This window comes from Aphis gossypii, chromosome 2, assembly GCF_020184175.1.
Source record: "Aphis gossypii isolate Hap1 chromosome 2, ASM2018417v2, whole genome shotgun sequence".
Classification (NCBI taxonomy): Eukaryota; Metazoa; Arthropoda; class Insecta; order Hemiptera; family Aphididae; genus Aphis; species Aphis gossypii.
Genome location: NC_065531.1, coordinates 78,687,991 through 78,708,492, shown reverse-complemented (window position 1 = coordinate 78,708,492; position 20,502 = coordinate 78,687,991). Strand labels below are relative to the sequence as shown.

Sequence of the window (20,502 nt, the reverse complement as noted above, 5' to 3'; positions counted from 1 at the left end):
TGCAGAGGAAGTAGTTATTTTTAAGTTGGCTTCTCAAAAAGTATTAAAGGTATTTTGAATTTATGTTAAGGCCGCATTTCAGGAAAGAAAAAACAGGACATGTCCATCCAATTGACATCGGCACATTTAGCTAGGGCTATGTATAACTGGTATCGAAAATTTGCTAGGAATTTAGTGGGTTTTGCTAGGATCATCCTGAAACCAGTGTAGTATATTCTACGTTTACTTCAGAGGAACCATTACAATTTAAGGGAAATTCTCCATCTTGAAATTCAGGTCAAGTGATTTTTCTAGAAACTCATTTTCAATTCTCTAGAGCACCTTTGACACTAACCTAACCTTTATCTCACAGAATTTACTTTTTATTACTACTATCATAGGTATATCCTGTACCCATAGGCGTAAACTGGTAAGGGGCGAGAGGGGGCAACTGCCACCCTTGATATTTTGTAAAATGTGTTTATTAGGTATATTTAGTCTCTAAGTATCTTTAAGTATACGGTGAATCGACATAAAATAAAGTTTGTCCCCCCCTCATAGAAATTTCCCAAGTTACGCCCATGCTAACCCAACTATTAAATATTTTTATTGATAGGTATTATAGGTATCAAAAAATTTTAATTAATCAAACAGCAAGTAATGTCAAATAATATGATTATGCTTATTACATTTGTTCAGTAGTAAAAAAATTATAAGCAGTATCTAGCAGAACCTAGTAAATTAGGCTGAGTAATTGAACATATTTTATTTAGAAATCAGACAATGTACCGATTTGCCCACAGAGGTGGCACTGGCATAGTGGCATGCTTATCTATGGATTTGCAAAGTTAGAGATCCTAGCAAAATATTTGTAACCATAATTTATACTATTAGTATAAATGCTTCAATCATATTGTCCTAACCTTCACTACAAATTATGATAGTATAATAAATTACAAAATTTACATTTCTAATAGTAATTTTTTTAACATTTAAGTTCATTTTACTACAAAAGCTACAAAAGGTGAGTGTGTTTTTTATAGTTAAGTACATTTTATACATTATGAGTATTTTATAGGGGGTACTATGATTATTATTTTATAATTAATCAAGTATAAAATTACTATGTCTTTATGCACACAAGGTTATTTTTGTAAATTTCTGATTTATTAGTATCTAACACAAAAACCTTGTTGAGGTTTATGAATTTAAAAATAAAATAGCATTTTTGAATAAAATTCATTAAATTATTATAATTTATTAAGTGTTTATAATAATTTAACAATAAATTTCATATACAACATTAAAAAAAATAAAATAATACTGTGATGTGAACATTTAAATTTTAGGCTTATAAATTCAAAACGAATAAAAGAACTGACACAACTTGTCATTTTAACATTTATTTTTTAGTATACTTGTGAACCATGCCACCATACCTAGCTATGAAAGCGTTTATGTCAAACTTTCTCTTGCATCCTGCATAATTCATATACCTAATTTTTCCAAAAATGTCTCGTTCTCTCCATCCTTGATCATGAATACCACATATTGACCACATACATCCAACAAACCCACTTGGGTCACGACCATCCATGCTGTACTTGTCATTGAGATAAATTGCATCAGCTAATGCTCTTTCTGGTGTATCAGTCCATTCCAATATTTTTTTGGCCCAATACATACGTAGAAAACCATGCATTTTGCCTTCCTTTACCAACTGTATTTGAGCAGAATTCCACAGATCGTCATGCGTTCGTGAACTCTCCAACTCTTCTCTGGTATACACATACATTCGTTTATCTTTTCTAAACAAATAAAATATATTAAAATAGAAAGCAGTGTTATACACAAATTAAAACTTACCTATGATCGTTTAGAGTGGTTTGAGCCCAGTTTGGCGCACCGTCAATCTTATCATACTTTGGGTTGTAGAAACAAAAGTTGTCAGAGAGTTCTCGTCGAACAATCGCTTCTTCCCTATAAGCTGCCACACTCTCTGGATACTGTTTTGATAGTTTACTAACTTCTAAAATACATCTTTGAGCTGATATCTGACCTGAAAATGATTAATGTGTTAATTAAAATAAAATATTTAATATTATTTGTGTGTTCTTACCAAAATGCAACCAAGGTGACAGTTTGCTAAGACCATCTTTTACTGGATTGTTTCGATCTGTAGAATATTTTGGCAATCTTTTTTTCAGAAAATTTTCTAATTCCGCCATGCCAGCTTTGAAACCAGCCTTCAGACCAGGCACAGATACAACACTACGATCAACTTCTAGGGTTTTATCGGCTTCATCCCAATTTGTTGGCTAATAGTATTGAATCAAAAACATAAAATAAATTATTTTATTTGAAGTAGGTATTTTTAGCTTATTAATTTTATTATATACCTGAGCTTTAAATTTACTGTTAAATGGATGTTTGATCACTGGTGGAAATTCTGTTAAAAACTCTGGTAGTTTATTATTGATTTTGTTTCGTATTGTTCTTGCGCCATATTCTTGTTTGTCAGATGCTACCCAACAAGGAACAATATTATGAGCATCGACCTGTATAACTGGCACTTCAGATCCAATACGGTCAGCTAACTGTTTAGCCCATGACATATGTTCTCTTACAGGCATGAAATCTACAACAATTGCACCCAGTTTATGTTTCTTTACAAATTCTGGTAGTATGTCTGCTGCACAACCAATTAAGAAATGAAATTGAATATTTAAATCTTTACACTCAGTTTCTAATTCTTCCAAGCCTATTAAAAAAAAAAACAAATGTTTAATTAATACATGATTTAATGTTTCATTTTGTTTGTTATAGAAAAAATATAATTATAAAATATAACATATTATCAAAAGTATAACAACAACTTAATTAATTTCATGATTTAATGATAAGTTTAATAAATTAAGTTAAATATTTATCGAGTACCTAATACAATTTTTTTTGTTACAAAAAAAAAAAAAAAAAATTACACAGAACACTTTTTATGATGGTTGGTTTGCATACTTCATATACTAGTAAGCTCATTCACTATAATATAATAGTCACTATCAATAACGAAATAATATTTTTTAAATTTTACATTTATTAATACAATACTAGTGTGTCATCAATATAAATCTCAAGATTTCTAAGAGCAACTACATTTTTTCATTATCTAATTTTATTTGGTTATATTTAAATATTATTTTATTATAGACATGTCTGACATGAAATAAATAAGTAGGAAAGTAGTGCACTAACATTTTATTAGTGAATATGGCAAGTAAAAAAGAAACATTGTATGTAGATTTTGGCATAAATATGTGTGATAGAAAATTTTCATTTATCTATTATTATATTATACTTGAATAATTTTATTAGATTATTGTAGGTACACAATAACATACAAATATATATGTAGGATGAATATAATAAAAATAATTTTAATATTATACATTAGAAACTAGTTTGTTTTAAATCTAAATAAAATATTTATAATTCATTGTTTTACCTTGGAATATATGTTTATAATGTCGTAAACTACAGTTTAAGAATTGTGTCAGTCTACAAAATGTGATATGTAATGAAACTTTGTTTTTGATTGCTAATTTTTGTGCATATAACAATGCCCAGTTATCTGAAAAAAATTTAATTAAACAATATAAAAGGTATGCATTATGAAATTACACCAAATATTTATTTACCATGAATACGTTCATCTCTGAATGTCCAATAAATAACTCCTTCGGCCCATTCAGGGACTTCTTTTTGCTCAGATAATACACGTACACGTTTCTTATTGAATTTAAATTCCATTATAGAAGAAGCAGTCTACAAAAATTAATTTTGTAAGATAATAATATGTATTAATTCATCACAGGTTTAGCTTACTTTCTTTCGCTCAGCTTCTATATCGTTTAAGAAGTTACTGGTTTTGGAAGTGCCAACTTCAGAACTGGTTTTCTTAAATTTTTTGGTAGGTGGTGAATTGCTAGACATTTTAGTAGATATAATGCTAAAAAAATAAACATTAGTTTTCATGTATTATATTTTGTTATTTATTTTAAAATTTTAATCAAGTAAAAGGTATTTAGCTGCATTAATTTGATCGTTTAATATCATTCATTTGTTTTTTTTTGCCTAATTAGTAATTACCTTCATATATTTATAATTTAAGTTTTAAACCACAGAATATAAAATTAAAAAATTTATTTTATATAGGTACCTAAGTATTTCATATATTAGGTAATAGTTTTTTTTATACAAAATACCAATAAATAATAAACAGATAATATGGTTAAACTTTTAAAATAATACAAAATGTTACATTTTTATTATTTGTCTGACTTAAAAATTGAAATAGGCATTTAACTGAATGTCTAAGCAGATAGTGAAATTGCTTAAAAATTAAATTCTTTGACTATTATTTGCCTAAGCATTTTGTAAAATTCCTGATTTGTCTATATAACTACAATATATCTATCAACATTTTCATACAATAACGACATACGAAATTCATAGATTCATAAATATAAAAATGAACGGTTTTTAACCTCAATTTTAAACTAATAATTAGTACAATGTACCTACCTGTATCTTATACTAATATTTTCAAGTTACTAGTTCGGTATTTTAAAACGAACTGCAAAGTGAGAAACTGTTACTTGAATGATTAAGATTTTTGCAATTATTAAACTTTTATAATCTATAATATCTTATATTTGTTTATAATTTATAATTAAATTTTACAATAAAAGTAAAAACCGTAATAACTATTTTTTTTTTTTATATAGGTAATTATAGGTAATAGCCACAAGGTAGTAGGTACCTATTGTTGTTATAAACAAGTTCATAATATCGCGGTAGGAATGATTTAGTATTAGTTACCGTTGATAAGGATTTGGTTGATACCATGGAGATAATAAATTGCATATACTAGAAATATTAAGGAACTACTTTAATAACCAAACACAATTTTATTATTGTACAGTATAACCTTTATTTTGTTGGCTTTGACACTTATTTTTATAATTTTTTAATTAGGTATCAGTTTAGGACATGAAAACGAACGAAGTGTATTTAATTCTAATTTCAAAATTATATCTCGGAAATACATGAATGGTTTTTGTTGTTGTATTTCTATATGTGTAACTGTAAGTGAGTCGTAAATATTAGTATTATGATTTATGATCAGTGATCACTGTTTTAAATTCACTCAAACGAATCGAAATCTTATATAGTTATATCAGTGGCGAATGCTGACTCTGATGTATAGGCATGCTCATTTATCATAATGTAGGTATTACAGTTCTGTTTAATTTATAACTAATAAATAATACACAAATATGTATTAATTTATAAATAATACTTAAATAATTGTAATTGAGATTTGACTGACTCTTTTAACTAAAATAAAAATAATATCTGACAAAACTTTAGAATCTAAGTATGCCGACATGCCTTTAAGGTTGAATGGATTTTAATTTTGAAAACCGATTTTGATCCAATTGACAATATTTAACAATATGATTTGAAGGAAACAATTTTTTAAATACTGTTTGTATTAGATACAAATTAATTATAAAATAATATAAATGATAATAATATATTATGCAACAGTTAAAAAATAAAATTCTTATTTTTAAGTTTGTCGATATTTTAGTTGGAAAACCGAAAAACCAAATGAATATTATTTCAATTAAAACACGTAGATTTAATTATGTTCTAAACATAAATTTGGTCTATTTTGATGTTCTTTAGCTATTCCAAATAATCATTTAAGTATATTATGGCTGAACACGAGTTTTAAAAAAATCATTAAAACTTGATAGATAATAAAGATTTGAGATACTTAGTGACACACTTTGGTAACTTCTTGATACATTGCAGGTGTTAACTATTGTGGATTTGTACTGTTGCAACACATATATGGTATGTTCAATGTTGACAATTCAGATATGGTATAGTAGGCGCTCATTAGTAAGTATTGAACACCTCGAGAATTTTCTTTGAATATTAATAAAAAATTCCAAATAAAGATTTATACTAAAACGTACAGCGTATAGGTTACATATTCGCAGCATAAATTTATCACATAAATACAGACAGTATATACTGACTGTCATCGCTCAGAATCGTATTCTATATGATCAATTGTTGAATTCAAGTTTAAAACATAGGTAAATTATATAGTGGTTTACTCAATTATCCTGGTACACTCGATGTCTATTGTCCAGAAAAGCGGTTGCCTATACTTTTCCTCTTTTTCTGTGTATCGTTGTCATATTTACGGCCGAATACAACATAATATATTATTTATTATACTTAACTACGTACTATTATTGACATTTTACGCATTAAAATGTATAACATTAAATACTAAATTTATTCAAAATTTTCAACACTTAACACATAATTAGTGATTTATTTGGATACATGCCGATGGCCAGTAACAACAACGATGCACTTAAAGAAAACGGTGGAAAGAAATCAAAAAATAGCGTAATTGGTAATTCGTCACCGGGGAGTGCGACGGTTAAACGGAAGCGAAAGATCGGTCCGGTCGGAATCAGTGGCCTGGCAACTGCGAAGACCGCTACCGCGAGCACGTCGGGCGTCGGCAGTGAAAAGTCGTCTAAGCTCATCAAGGGCTCAAAAGTTAAGTCGTCGTGTGGAAAGTCAGGACGAGGCAGCGGCAAGAATTCGGTTGGCACTTTAGATCAGACGATCCGCGAGAGAAACATATTTACCGCAGTGGCCAAGATGCCAGAAGAGATTCAAACGATGTTGATTAAGAATGGCTGGATTGGCAAAATTACGATCGACGACAACTGTTTCGGTCGGAGCGGTGAGTGACTTAACACTAAACTGAATATTATATTTAAGTTCAGTGATACTTCCTTTATCATAATACATAAATGGTCCGTATTGAATAGAAAATACGCAATAATTTTAGTCAAAAACTACACAAAAAAAATGTGTGATGGTTTATATTATTACATTAACGTCTAACGATTCTAACAAATTGTTCTAGTACAACAATTATTAACAAACCACTTAATTTTAATTGAAAACTTAATTATTTTGTATTACATAAATATTGTTTAACAGTTTTTAATATAACACTGCCTAACAATATTATAGATTTTACTTTTAGTTATAATTTAAATAGGTATTAAGTAGGTTAACCTATTTGCTTTGATAGAATAGTTAAGAGTTTTAGTAATATGAAAATTAAAAAGCATTACATGTAGTATGCATTACTACGACGCCATAAATAACACAAGCTACAGCACACGAACTGATAACTGCATTTTAAAATAATAAAGGGATAGGATAATATCCTGGTTTGATACTATAAAGACAAAAAAATATTTAAATATTTAAATATTTAAGAAGAGAAAAAAAAGAAAGATTTTTTAATTAATTTTAATATTTAAATATATTTACTTAACTATTATCATATTAGCTACATAAGAATTATATAATTTTCATATAAAAAATAATTTAAATACAATTTGTACTAGATAAATGAAATCGTTAAATATTATAGGTTGATATTGAGATATTGTTATACATAAAAGTATCTGAATTCTATACATAGAGTACCTATTAATTTTAATCGAAGACTTTGGACTGAATGTACTTTCAATGACCATATTTTAGTTACGTTCGTGGTTCGATTTTGACGTAACAACCATCAACTAATTTAAGTGTCATTAAAAACATTAATCTTAGGTCTTCTGGTGTAGGACATCTGTCAGACGGGGAAAATTTTATTTTTCTCACTAGTGTAGAAATTACAGTTTTTATTTGAAGCATAGCATATTTCATTCCAATACAATTTCTAAGCCCCGCACCGAATGGAATGTATGCATACGAATGCCGATTACCACAAACGTCGGGTAAGAAGTTGTCTGGATTAAACTTTTCTGAATCCGTGTAATACAATGGACTCGATTGTAAAAATATTGGGCAAATAATTAGAGCAGCACCTTGAAATTTGTAATACACATTTTTTTAATACACCGTAAATATATGTTCGTTAAACTTCGTTTTAAAATTACCAGCTGGGCACATGTATTCTCCTATTTGCTTATCTTCATCTAATCTTCTGCCAAGAAATGGTATCGGAGGGAAAAGTCTCAATGTCTCTTTGATTACCATTTCGACGTACTTCATTTGTTGAAAATCTTTATAGGTAGGTATTCTATTATGATCTCCGTTTAAAAATATTGATTGTAATTCCTCAAATACCTGTAATTTAATCAAATTAATGGAGTTTAATAATAAGTAATGTAAATACCTATTAGTAAAGTATAATATTATATGTGCCTTGTTTTGTACGTCTTGATGATGAGCTAACATGAAAATAACACAAGTGATCGTCATAGTGGTTGTTTCTTGTCCTCCTGAAATATCATTAATGTATTTCATGTGATTTTACTATAGTTTGTATAAATTATAGAAAGTATAATAAAACAAATTTTTATATTAGTTATTATTAAGATATAAGTATCATTTATATTATGTATTGTATTATATTAACACTTAAAACTTAAAAGTACACTTTATACTAATATACATATTATAATATATCTATATAATTATTAAATATGTATAGGCATATATTTTTCTTTAATAATTTATGGAATAGAAATTAACAGTAAGTATGAAAAAGTATTTGAAAATTTTTAATTTATAAAAGTGATTAGATTAGATGTAGTAGGTAGCTAGTTTACTTAAAATATTTCTCGATGTCTGATTTCATCGGAACAATAATAATAAGTAAGATTTTGGTTTAAATATTATAATATATTTTAATATTTACCAATCATAATCGTAACAATTTCGTCTCGTATTTGTTCGTGGTTCATTTTATGAGAGCTTCCTAAAAGAATTTCTAAAACAGTTTTTGGTTTTGGGCAACAGTCTTCATCATCTTTTTCTATTTTTATCGCACTATTTTTTATATTTTGGGTAAATTCAATGATTTTCTTTTTTATAATTTCATTTGTAAATTCGTTTATAATTTTTTGACTTCGATCGTGCTTACGTTTCACCGATGAAAATCTGAATAATGTGTTGTTTAAGTACCACGGATGTGTAATTCTATACTCCCATGCCTAAAATGAGTGGTAAATTATTTAAAGCTATACTTAATAGCTTATTATTGATGTTAACACTTAATAAGTATTTGATAAAGTATAATATCATACATGCATTGCAGTTTGTAGATGTTCAACAAATTGATTGCAGCCGCCTGTTTGAGCATTAAATGTTACACCTAAAGCTGTTTTTCCGATCATTTCCATTGTGGCCATACTAATAGGGCCACTAACATTACATTCATTTGATTTTAGGACACACTTTTCTTGGAGTATTTTGGCTAGTACGTTTGCTTCTTGGTAAAATATTGGTATGAACGAATTTGTAGATGCAAAACTAAAACCTCTAACTACTATTTTTCTTAAAAAATACAGTCAAAAAAAAGAAATATATATATATATTATTTTCTGTTGTATTATTTAACTTCGAATAATTTATTATTGGTTAAATGTTATTTTATTATCCTTTAATTAATTAGTGAATTCAACTACTATATAGTATTTCAAATATATTTTAATTTTACCTATTATTTTTCCATTTTTCAATGTCGTCAATAGAAAATATTCCTTGACCCATGATTGATTCTTGTAAAACTATATAATCTTTGGATTTTCTTAAAAATTTTTGATTGCTAAGAACTAATTCTATATCTTCAAGTCTCGTAAGTACAATATATAAATTATTAAAAAGCCAGAATTTAATTATATACTTTTCATATCTAAAACAATTTTAAACAAAAAATATCTAAACATTAAACATATATTACAATATTACATAGTACCTACTATATGTAATATACATGTTAATTAAAATTTTTAAAATTTTCAATTTTGATAATGTTTATGTGCTTATACTAATTGTAAATTGTAATATTTCATTATTGTAATTTTATATGGATGGTACAATTAAAAAACGAGTTTGAAAATAAATGAATTAATATTTAAAAAAACTAGAATATCTATTTTATTAAAAGTTTAAACTTAAACTTACATTCGGTATTCTCTTAATAAATTTTTAATCAATTTTTCTGGTCCTTGTAAGAATAGTGGTAACATACCAACAAGAAACCATCCATTTGGACCTGGTATTCGATTGGCTAATGTTCTATTATTACTGTTTTTAAGTATAAGTATCACTATAATTATAACCAGTATAGATGAAAGTATAGTAAAAGTTAGGTATTCCATATTTGAACTATATTCAACCTGCAAACATATTTAAATTTGTTTAAATTTAATTTGAATCGTAATAATAGTAAAAATTATTTTTAATTATGGGTTTTAGATTAAATACCTATTGAACAGAATTAATAAATTAAATTTTTTTAAAAAATGTTCTATATAACCATATAAATTTTAAAAATGTCACATTTGAAATCAAATTGTGACAAAATTTATGAAGTACATGAAAATTTTGTATTATTTATAGCTAAGACTTAAATATTGTTTAATGGTTCGACTTTTAATACAAGGTTTTAGGTTTCTCATAAGAAGTTCTTATTTGATCCAAATTATCTAAAAGATATATAAACATAATTTTTTAGACATTTGAAGGTTAAATTTGGATAAAATTCAATATTTATGTATAGGATAATGATTTTAGTTATTTTGATATAAACAAAAAATATTTTTGTGGGGATTTGAGACTTTGACGTAAATTATTATTATGTTTCATAAAACATTTAGATCTTGCTTATTTATAGTTTATTATACTTTATATCATATAGGAACTAATTGTAAAATACATTAATAAAATAATAATCAATAGTAATATTATAAGTAATCTATACTTATAAGTTAAATTATAATAGACTTGCAGACCGTTGTCACTCAAAATTGTTTTTTGAATGCAAAAATATCATTGAATTCAAAATTGACTAGTCCATTTCATTACCCTACTCAATGGGGAGATAAACTCAACTCCTACTGTACAGCAAACAGGTTGGCGATTACTTTCCCCTTTTATAAATCTAGTTTTAATTCGATTTCGTAAAAATGTATAATATATAAATTTAACGAGTATAATAAGTTAAATAAATGAATGCGTGAACGTATGAAATAGAGCTATGAATTTAATACATTTCCATATTTGTTGATTTATTATTAAAGAAATTAAGGATGGTTAAATTTTATTTTACACTTACGAATAATATGAAGTACGTATTACCAATTTACAAACGTCTCGACTCTCGACGAGTAAGAATGTGACAAACTGGTACTTATAAAGTATAACAAAGATAATTGGTGACGTAAAAATCAATAAAACTAAAAACTATCAATTAATTATTTTAACTTCTAAACACTTGAAGGGTTTTGCCTGAAATTGTGGTTTAGTAGTGACAGCATGGTAATAAAAAAAACCATTCATCATTTAGGTAGGGTATAACATAAGAGTCTACATAACTCGTGTTTTTGCTTCTGTTGCTATTTTTTGTCTATCTTGGTAATATGTTTGTATGTTTACGTGACCTATTCATAATTTATTTTTATAATTGAAACATAATAAATAATAATACTGTGTCAGCATTTTATACTTAATTTACCAAATATTGTACAAAAATAAATGCATATTATTTAACATGATATTATACTTGATTGTGGGCAGCTGCCTCAAAGACCAAATAAGTCATTTCTCTCTTATTAGCATTATGTAACAAAACATCATTTTTACAATTTAATGTTTTGAAAATAATATCCTATACTTCTATTTTGATTCAATATTATACTTTCTTTTTGCTTTTGCTGAACAATTAACATCAATATTAAATACCTATACTAGCTGATAATAAAATAATAAAATTTATTTATTTTATTCAAAATTTGCCGCTTCTAAATTAGTCTAACTCTATATAGGCCATAGGTCATGGGGCGGTCCTGTTCAACATACTTATAGTCAACTTAAACGAAGTCACGCGCAAGAAAATATTTTATTTTATTTATAAACTACTTATTTATACACCGCAATAACTGTAATTTTTCTTACTATTATTATACTTGTATATTATGAAAAGTAATTATTATAATTACTAATAGCTTTAATAGTATATATTATGTTTTTATTATACAAATGAGTTAACAATTATTTTTAATATTTTAACCGAAAAATAATGTTTGATTATAGAAATAATAATTTAAATGGTTCTTTAAATTAAAAAAAAAAAATGATTATGCCAAATTAAGTAAAATATGTCGGGAACTTTGAAGAGTAGTACCTATGAAAATATGTGTAAAATAGAATGTCATATTATATTAGATCCTGTCACTTTGAAGCGAATTTGATTTGACTTGGAACTGTATAACCTGGCAACATAGATTGGTATATTTTCATTTGCACAATGGACGCAAACATTTCTTGTGTTATAAATTAATGTTTATTGACGCCTATTATAATATACTCTATAAAGTATTTATAATCTATATAAGTATTTGGAATGGGCTGCTGCCTGCTGCAGTCACTGTAGAACGACTGCATTTATCGACGACAGCTGATTTTCAGTGTGCGTGATCTGCCGTTTTTATTCTCAATTAAATGTCGATTTGTGTCATCATATTATTTATAACACGAATACTGTGTTTAGATACCACCGTCGAGGTGATATCGCTGCACAATAACGCCCAGCGCGTCAAAGGGGTCGCCAAACGTTACGAATCTGGTCTGATGTGGACGGACGCGCACAGCGGCGGCGTCAACTGGATGACGCTGCGCCCGGACGTCGTGGTCAACCGGTTTCCCAGGGACGGAAACGCCGCTTTGAAGCTGTGCGGCCACGCTCTGGCCGGAAAATCCGAGTTCGACGGCCACTTTCCGAGGGCGTACCCGGCGCGCACCGAAGGGATTCACGCGGACAGTTTTGTCGCGGACTACTCGCTGACCGCTTGCATATCGTTACTGAGGGCATTTGTGGACGGCGGTCATCAAACCATGTGCGCCAAAAACGGCAAAGTGAGTATATGCACTCGCAAAACTGTTTATTTTTGTTATTAGCTAAGTTTCGTGGCACTCGTATTTATAAATAGTATACGTATGATGGTACGTTGTTTATTCGAAATCGACATTTTTTTTTGTTTAGTCGTATTTTTGGTTAGTTCGTTCGTTTTCAGATTTCAATAAACTATTTTCTAGCATTCGTTGTGGTTTTTTATTTTTTTTGTTATTCCATTTTACATTGCGACGCTAAATTGCCGGATTAGCAGAAAACTTTTTCCGCGATATTGTGTCATTTAGAACACAGACTTCTTTACAATTCATGATTATAATGTTTTTATTATGTCTACGGGTTTTTCAATTTTAGAATATATGAGATTTTATTACGCGATATTTAGAAATAATTCTTGTTTTGTCGTTTAAACCTCTATTAGAACACCATACTTACATGTAAAATAAGTAAAAGGTTAATATATGTACATGAATTTATTAGATTCTTCTTGAGGACAGTGTATACATATGTGAATACTAGTAATCTTAGTAAATACTCGCAGTTCCCTACACCTATCCACAGAAAAAAAAGTTTTTGTTATAGACAAAAATCTTTTAATTCACAATGTTACAATATTCATTTAAAGTTATACATTACAATTTTATATAATAAATTCATATTTTAATTAAAAATATAGATTACTAAAATAAACAACATACTGTCCTTGTTAAAAAAAATTGTTAGTTTTACATATTTGATTGTTTAGTTACAATACAAATTTGTGAGTAATATTTCTAATATAATGATAATTTGATTATTTAAGTTATACAATAATATTTATTTTATATTTTATAAAGTAGGATGTTTAAGTTTAATAAATGGTTATTATAGTAAATATTAGTTCAGTATATATATATAATATATATTTATCCTATAATAATAAGTGCGTGACATTCAAAATTTGTAATTCCTATCATTCATTCTGATTTGCTTAACCAAAGTCTTCCAATCCTTAAGAATTGATAGCATCCATCCTTTTGACTTAACATGTAAATTTGTAATATATAGGTCGTTTGTGTTCACGTTACTTTAAATTGATTTCTGCCATTTTACTTATCTGAAGTGCTCTATTAAGTTTTCGTATCTAAATTTTCTTATAATATAATCAAACACACATTTACTTAATTTCACATCTGTCCTTGGATCATGTAAAGATTAAACTCTATGCTTTCTTAAACAAACTAATTTATGTGTTTCCTCTAAATTTAGTAGTCTTCCTGATTTATTATAAGTTCCTAATTCTATCTCAAAAATGATTACTAAATTTCTCTAACTGTAAAGTGGAGTTTTGGTTAAAGTCATAACAAGTAATATTTAACATCTGAAAATATCTTATATTATTTAATCTTTCTAGTATATATTTGTCTGAATGACTATTCCAAGTTACCAAAACATTTATTTTATCTCCCTTTAAAACATAATTCCTAATATATTTTGCAGTAAAATTATTTATCTTAGAATTAATATTTTTATTTAATTGATTCAAACACGCATCTCTTGATTCTATTTTACATTTAAAAATTCTCTTTATCTCTCGCTCAGCTGTCCTTGGCTCTTGATTCTTAATTGGTCGCATTATTTCACTTTTAATGAAATTCTATGACAATAGACTTCACAAGCCCTTCAAGATTCAAAAACAATTCGCTTCTATATAATTTCAATATAACTCACAATAAAATTCTCAATAAAATACTTCTATAATTTTTCGATAGATAAACTATCAATTTAATTTCCACACAACTTAATAACTTCAATATAACTTCAACAAATTTCCAATAAAATTCTGAATATAATAATATCTCGATAATTCAAATTTTTCAATTCGCCTCAATAAAGCCATTCAAATTTCTATTTATCCACAATAAGACGACTAAGGCGAGAGCAAACCTGTTATATTTTTCCAATTATTTATTTTAATATATTTTTATCTCTTTTAAGTCCTACTTAAATTTTATTTTATTTATACTGATATATTCCCAAAATTTATTTATATATACCTCACATAACATTTACTATGCACAATTTGTACCTTAGGAGAAGAGTTAAAAAAACTGTATACTTATACTTCAGCAGTTTTAATTGCTTTACCCTCCATATCGTATTAGATTGACTTGGTTTCGACTGGTTGAACGTCGAGTCGTTCTTAGGAGTCACTGGAAAAGTGATCAATTTTCCCAACAGTGATTCGTTGAACTGAATTGCCTCCTGAAGTTTTCAAGTAGAATTTAAAAATTGAAAAAAAATTTTCTTGCAAATTTTAAAATGTCTTTCTCTTGAATTCCTTTTGAACGGACCCTGTGCACAGTGCTAATTTGTAACGAACTCCAATATTTGAACCAGGTCGGATGGATGGTTAATACAAATTACAAACAGTTTATGGTAGTAATTATAATGTGTATAATTTATTCAATCACAAAATGTTCATTAATACAATTTAAACTTGTATTACAATAATATAGTAGAAGCGAGATATTGTGAGTGCAGAGAGATGTGAAGTTGATGTGAGTCGTGTGGAGTAGCTTTATCATTTGAAATGATATGATTTCATAGTGCGCTATCTCTTCTCATAATGGTCTAGGACGACCCTGCAGTCAAAGGATGTTGCCCACATCATCCTGTGCGATATGAGTGTACACGTGCCGGATGCCTTTTCATGGACATCTCATAAATAACACATCCGTTTTTATAAACAATATATTAGTTTAATGTCGCAGTTTCCATACTATTTTACATATTTATAAATAATATAGTTAAACAAAATAATATAATTCTTCCGTTTAGATCATTTTTGCAACTAGAGAAAGTGTCTTCTGATACAATAATAATAAAAACACACATTAATATCGGTCCGCTCAGAGTCTAAAATATTGTATACTTAAAACAATTAATACAGATCAACAATACGATTTAATAAACATAAATGTTGTTTTCGGCACCCGTAGTATATAGCAGTATAAATATACTATGTATATATTATATGATTACATAGGTTAGCATGAGACGTGATCACGTAATAAATATTTACAGTATCAGTTATTTATACGTATAATTTATTTGAAACGATTCGACAATGTAATTTTCTATAGTATATCACGATATCGCTGCAGGTTCCTCTTTCGGCGCTCCAATTCGCGACGTTTAAATGTCACCAATATCTAACTGGCGACAAGTCACTACTCGCGACATCGTTTCCGGGAAAGGGCGCCGCCTGGGAAACGTTTTTCCAACATTACTACGAGGTCGTGCACGACCAGAGGAAGTTCACCGTACCGGAAGAGGTGGACGACGGGGAAGCGGCGCTGCGCTATCTGACCGCGTCGAGCGTCCAGCTGGTCGACCAGCTGACCGCGGCCAGACCGCAGACGGCGATCGACGGTTATCAGAACGTGTGGATCGTCAAGTCCACGGCCGCCTTGCACGGCGGCCGTCCGGTGATGTCGAACAAAATGGACGATCTGCTGAACAGTTTCGGCCGGTCGGGTGGCGCCGATCGGACGGTACAGAAGTACATCGAGACGCCGCTGCTGCGCGACAACATCAAGTCGGACGTGCACACGTGGATCGTGCTCTCGACGCTCGACGGTCGGCTGACGGTGTGGCTGCACCGGACGTGCGCCGTGCAACCGTACCCGCAACGGTTCTCGCTGCACCGGAAGGCCGCCACGGCCGGACACTTCGACCGGGTCAAGTCGGACGGGTTGCACGGGATGCTGCGGCCGACGGCGCTGACTTGCGGTCTCAAACAGCTGGTGAGGACCATGCGGCACGACGAGAAAACGGGCAAGCAGCAGCAGCAGCAGCAGCAGAAGCAACAGAAACGGCGGCGGCGGCGGCGGCGACTGATGAACGAAGGCGGCGAGAACGACAACGACGACGACGACGACGACAACTCCGACGACGAAATCTACTCGGCGATCCGTCGGTCCGTCGTGTCGGCGATGACCGCTGCCGCGACGGCCGGCTCGTTCGGCCTGCGACCCAACTGCTTGGAGCTGTTCCGCGGCACGTTCGTGTTGGGCGACGACACCCGACCGTGGCTGATCGACATCGTGTCGGACGACCCGTGTCTGGGCGCCGACTGCGGCGGCAGGAAAGCCGACCGGGCGACGCCGACGGCCGTCGTGGCCCGGAGCGTGGCGCGCGGCGTTGCCAAGTTGCTGATGGACAGCGGCCGCGGCCGCGCCGCCCGGATCGGCATGTTCGACATGGTGCACGAGTGCCCGATGCCGGCCGGGGCCGCGCCGTACGCGCCGCGACCGTACGCAGAGCCCGCGCCCACGTCCCCCGCGTCCAAGTTGTTGGCCGGCAGGGCCGACCGGCCGCGCGCCGGCGTGTCCACGATCGCGTCCCGGGGCGTCCGCCCGGTCGCCCGCCACAACCGCCACTGGTGGGACGACAGTTCCATCAGCACGTACGTGCAGACGGTCGGCGCGGACGACGTGCTGGAAGACCAACAGCCGTGGAGGTCGTCTCCGGCGTTCGGCCCGCCGCAGCAGTCGGCGGTCGACGACGCGGAGCTCGGTTCGGAGGTGATCGCCGTCGTGTCGACCGAAATCCCCGCCGGCCGGCGCGAATCCCGCCGGTGTTTGCACCTGTTGGACAGATGCAAGTCGAAAATCGCATCCGTTCAAAGGATTTGCAAGTCCATCATACGTCGAGACCACAAGAAAAAGAACCGTAACAAACGTAATCCACGATGACTATACTTTTTTTTTGTGACGGTATCACGGCGATACGGGAGGGGGGGCACTTCACCCGAGGTGGGCCGTACTTCTCCCCCCCTGTACCCGTATCATTTATTATAAAAAAAATAATACAATGATACATACATCATTACGGCTTAACTCACGTAATATATACATTGATATCTCTATATCGAGCTTTGTTCCACAAAAAAGAGAGAGCCCTACCCCTCTTAGGTCGGCCTTCAGCCCTCAATAAATTCCACTTACCTGACTAGACTGGTGCTTGCTACTGCTGGCGAATCCTCTCCTCCTCTTCTCTTTTTGTCATTATCCACAAATTTCTTTATTGCCCTCCAGATATATCCATGTTCTGGATCATTGCGTCCACCACTGTCTCCGATCCGAATGACCTGCCGATATCCACCTCCAAAAGTTGGATATTCCGATGACTATACTATATTATATATAGATTGCGTATGCTTATCAATTTTTTTTTCATTTATTTCTGTATCATTCATATAATAACAAGTATATAATAAATAATATAACAAATTTACCTAACACCTTTAAGCAAGTTTGTGGTGGTGTAGGGAGTTATTTAAATATATAAAATTAAATTAATTGTAATAACAAATTTAATATATATTATTAGGCTTCTTTTAAAGTATGGTTCGTTAGAACTATCCGTGGTGGACAATTTGAGTGATGTCTGTATCACACTCATAGTTTCGAAAAGTTTTAATTTTTTTGAAAGTATTATTTTTACATAATTTGAAAAATATCAATTTTTACAATTTTTTTAGTTTAAAATTCTGAGTGGTTTTACATTGGTTTTTATGATTTACTTAAAAGTGTGTCGGTGTGTTTTTATATATTTATTTTTGTGTTTATCGTCGCCTTTCAAAACAATAAAAATGTTTCAGTAATTCATTAAGAAGGTTATTGTTTATAATTAAAAAAAATAGAACTAGTTTCTATTTTAAGACTTTTCTAGATTTAATACAAATTAAAAAACCACTTTGTGTTAATTATAAACATTTGAAATTTTTTCTATTTAAATTTAAATGTATAGTAAATATATGTTTTTTTTTTTTTTTGTAGAAATAGCGACGATTTTGTAAAGCCAGAAATATCGTTTTAGTTGACCAGACAATCAGCCCTTCCATTGCTGCCACTGCCACTTCAGATTGGTTACCGGTAAAACTGAAGTTATAGACGTTACAGTGTATCCTGCTCATCGTCCATGCCGATTGTTTCAAGTCTTAAAGAATTTGATTAACTATCAACATTTATTAGGACCAAGAACAAAAAGCGAAATTAATCAACATTAACAAACAAGTAGAATTAATAACGTTAAATGAAATTTCTTAATAAAGCTTGTAAAAAACAATTTTGAATTCTTTAAAGTTTAACTCAATGTGTTATTTATTGTAAAATCATTTAAATAATTTCTTTACTATTTGTAGGTTCGATCAGCAATAAACTTAATTAAAGCTCGCTGTTCCTTTAAATATGCGAGCCTAGTTTTGAAATTCAGACAAAATAACTTTTTTATTCTCGAAATCAAAATTACACGAAGTGGCTAGAAATACATTTTTCCAACAATTAGCAATAAAGATTTCGTATTGCTTCTTACGTTTACAATGTACAACGCACGCGTAATCATGATGTAAGTTTAGTTTTGGAGTTCATCCGACAAAATATTGTCGGGTGAACATTATTTTTTTTCAATTATTTCAGCTGTAGAATTTTTATATATTTATTATGATACTATAGTAGTAATAAAAAATTGAATCAATAAGAAACGTAAAAACCCAGAATGCGGACTAAATAGTAATATTAGATTATTATTATTTTCGCCATCGGCTTGTTTATTAAATGTATTTAACATATAGATTATCGATCTATATATAGCCTGCAGTACCTGTACGGTCAGTATGCCTATAACATCGATAACGACCGTTTCAAAATTTAAGATTTAGTGTTGTAATTAGAAACTTCTTATATGAAGTATGCACCGATCACTTCAGTGGATGTAGAGAGATTCGTTTTCTATGTTAAATGTTAAATATTCTGTCGGACAATAGAGTCAGTTTCATTACTGCAAATCTAGAGAAATACACAACATAGTTAATTCTTTTTTTAATTTTTTTTTTTTTTATTTAATTTTTATGACTAGTTTGTGTTAATTTTTGGTCATGTTTTTTTTTGTTGCTTATTATGCTTTAAAATCCGAACCCCACTTATAACTTATGAGTATTCTTGTATTAAAATTTCCAACCTTAATGTATACAACTTTTTTTTATGAATTTCTAACTAGAAAATAATTTGTACATTGTTGAGCTTTTATAAATTTTGTCAAATTCTAACTTTAAGCGACAATAAAAAATATCATGACTTTAGATTTTCGATATTTTTTTTTAATGATAACTTATATATAAAAAAAAAATTGAATGCATTTTTTTAGATATTTTTTATTTTCTAAAATGATAGCTTAGAATTTTGTATTTAATTTTCAATATTTTTTGCTACAAATAAAAATTTAATCAAACGTAAATTTAAACTAAAATTATTCAATAATTTTAAATATCTATAAGTGGCACATAAAAAACCAAAATATAATTATATCATTTGATCATACTATTAACAATATAACCGTGTAAAATGGAAATCGAAACACAGACTAAAGAGGTTATAGGTTAGATTACGAAATAAAACACAAAACGTTCATTGCACTTTTATACGTGCGTGTGTGTGTATGTG

General features: G+C 30.5%; 3 protein-coding genes across 4 annotated transcripts; 1 reads left to right on the top strand and 2 right to left on the bottom strand.

The window, feature by feature from the left end:
• Positions 1-1,199: 1,199 nt before the first annotated feature.
• LOC114121741 (deoxyribodipyrimidine photo-lyase) lies at positions 1,200-4,790 on the bottom strand. Its single transcript, XM_050200789.1, has 8 exons — positions 4,561-4,790; positions 3,862-3,985; positions 3,675-3,801; positions 3,482-3,607; positions 2,379-2,740; positions 2,099-2,297; positions 1,846-2,038; positions 1,200-1,787 (listed from the first exon to the last, which is right to left on the bottom strand). The coding sequence occupies exons 2-8, from the start codon at positions 3,967-3,969 to the stop codon at positions 1,382-1,384; spliced, it is 1,521 nt and encodes a 506-aa protein (XP_050056746.1). The 5' UTR covers positions 3,970-3,985; positions 4,561-4,790; the 3' UTR covers positions 1,200-1,381.
• A 1,069-nt stretch (positions 4,791-5,859) lies between these two features.
• Positions 5,860-19,151, top strand: LOC114121742 (tubulin glycylase 3A-like). Of its 2 annotated transcripts, XM_050200788.1 has the most exons (5): positions 6,719-6,817; positions 12,331-12,574; positions 12,656-13,020; positions 16,162-17,740; positions 18,841-19,151. In XM_050200788.1, the coding sequence occupies exons 2-5, from the start codon at positions 12,445-12,447 to the stop codon at positions 18,858-18,860; spliced, it is 2,094 nt and encodes a 697-aa protein (XP_050056745.1). In that variant the 5' UTR covers positions 6,719-6,817; positions 12,331-12,444; the 3' UTR covers positions 18,861-19,151. The 2 variants fall into 2 exon arrangements, with proteins under 2 accessions (XP_027839992.2, XP_050056745.1); XM_027984191.2 differs by lacking the exon at positions 12,331-12,574 and having other exon boundaries at positions 5,860-6,817.
• LOC114121720 (cytochrome P450 4C1-like) lies at positions 7,636-11,384 on the bottom strand. Its single transcript, XM_027984166.2, has 8 exons — positions 11,222-11,384; positions 10,069-10,283; positions 9,602-9,796; positions 9,189-9,438; positions 8,801-9,095; positions 8,305-8,381; positions 8,037-8,226; positions 7,636-7,964 (listed from the first exon to the last, which is right to left on the bottom strand). Exons 2-8 carry the CDS (start codon positions 10,263-10,265, stop codon positions 7,636-7,638), a joined length of 1,533 nt encoding a protein of 510 aa, XP_027839967.1. The 5' UTR covers positions 10,266-10,283; positions 11,222-11,384.
• Positions 19,152-20,502: the final 1,351 nt, after the last annotated feature.

Excerpts from the sequence above, each read along its gene's own strand:
- LOC114121720 (XM_027984166.2), bottom strand. The coding sequence starts at position 10,265 with ATGGAATACCTAACTTTTACTATACTTTCATCTATACTGGTTATAATT. Across the intron at positions 9,797-10,068 it reads TTATTAAGAGAATACCGAAT|ATATGAAAAGTATATAATTA; the intron begins GTAAGTTTAAGT and ends AAATTGTTTTAG. Across the intron at positions 8,382-8,800 it reads AATTGTTACGATTATGATTG|GAGGACAAGAAACAACCACT; the intron begins GTAAATATTAAA and ends ATGATATTTCAG.
- LOC114121742 (XM_027984191.2), top strand. The coding sequence starts at position 6,406 with ATGCCGATGGCCAGTAACAACAACGATGCACTTAAAGAAAACGGTGGA. Across the intron at positions 6,818-12,655 it reads CAACTGTTTCGGTCGGAGCG|ATACCACCGTCGAGGTGATA; the intron begins GTGAGTGACTTA and ends TACTGTGTTTAG. Across the intron at positions 17,741-18,840 it reads GAAAAAGAACCGTAACAAAC|AAATAGCGACGATTTTGTAA; the intron begins GTAATCCACGAT and ends TTTTTTTTGTAG.
- LOC114121741 (XM_050200789.1), bottom strand. The coding sequence starts at position 3,969 with ATGTCTAGCAATTCACCACCTACCAAAAAATTTAAGAAAACCAGTTCT. Across the intron at positions 2,298-2,378 it reads ACAGTAAATTTAAAGCTCAG|CCAACAAATTGGGATGAAGC; the intron begins GTATATAATAAA and ends CAATACTATTAG. Across the intron at positions 2,039-2,098 it reads GTCACCTTGGTTGCATTTTG|GTCAGATATCAGCTCAAAGA; the intron begins GTAAGAACACAC and ends AATCATTTTCAG.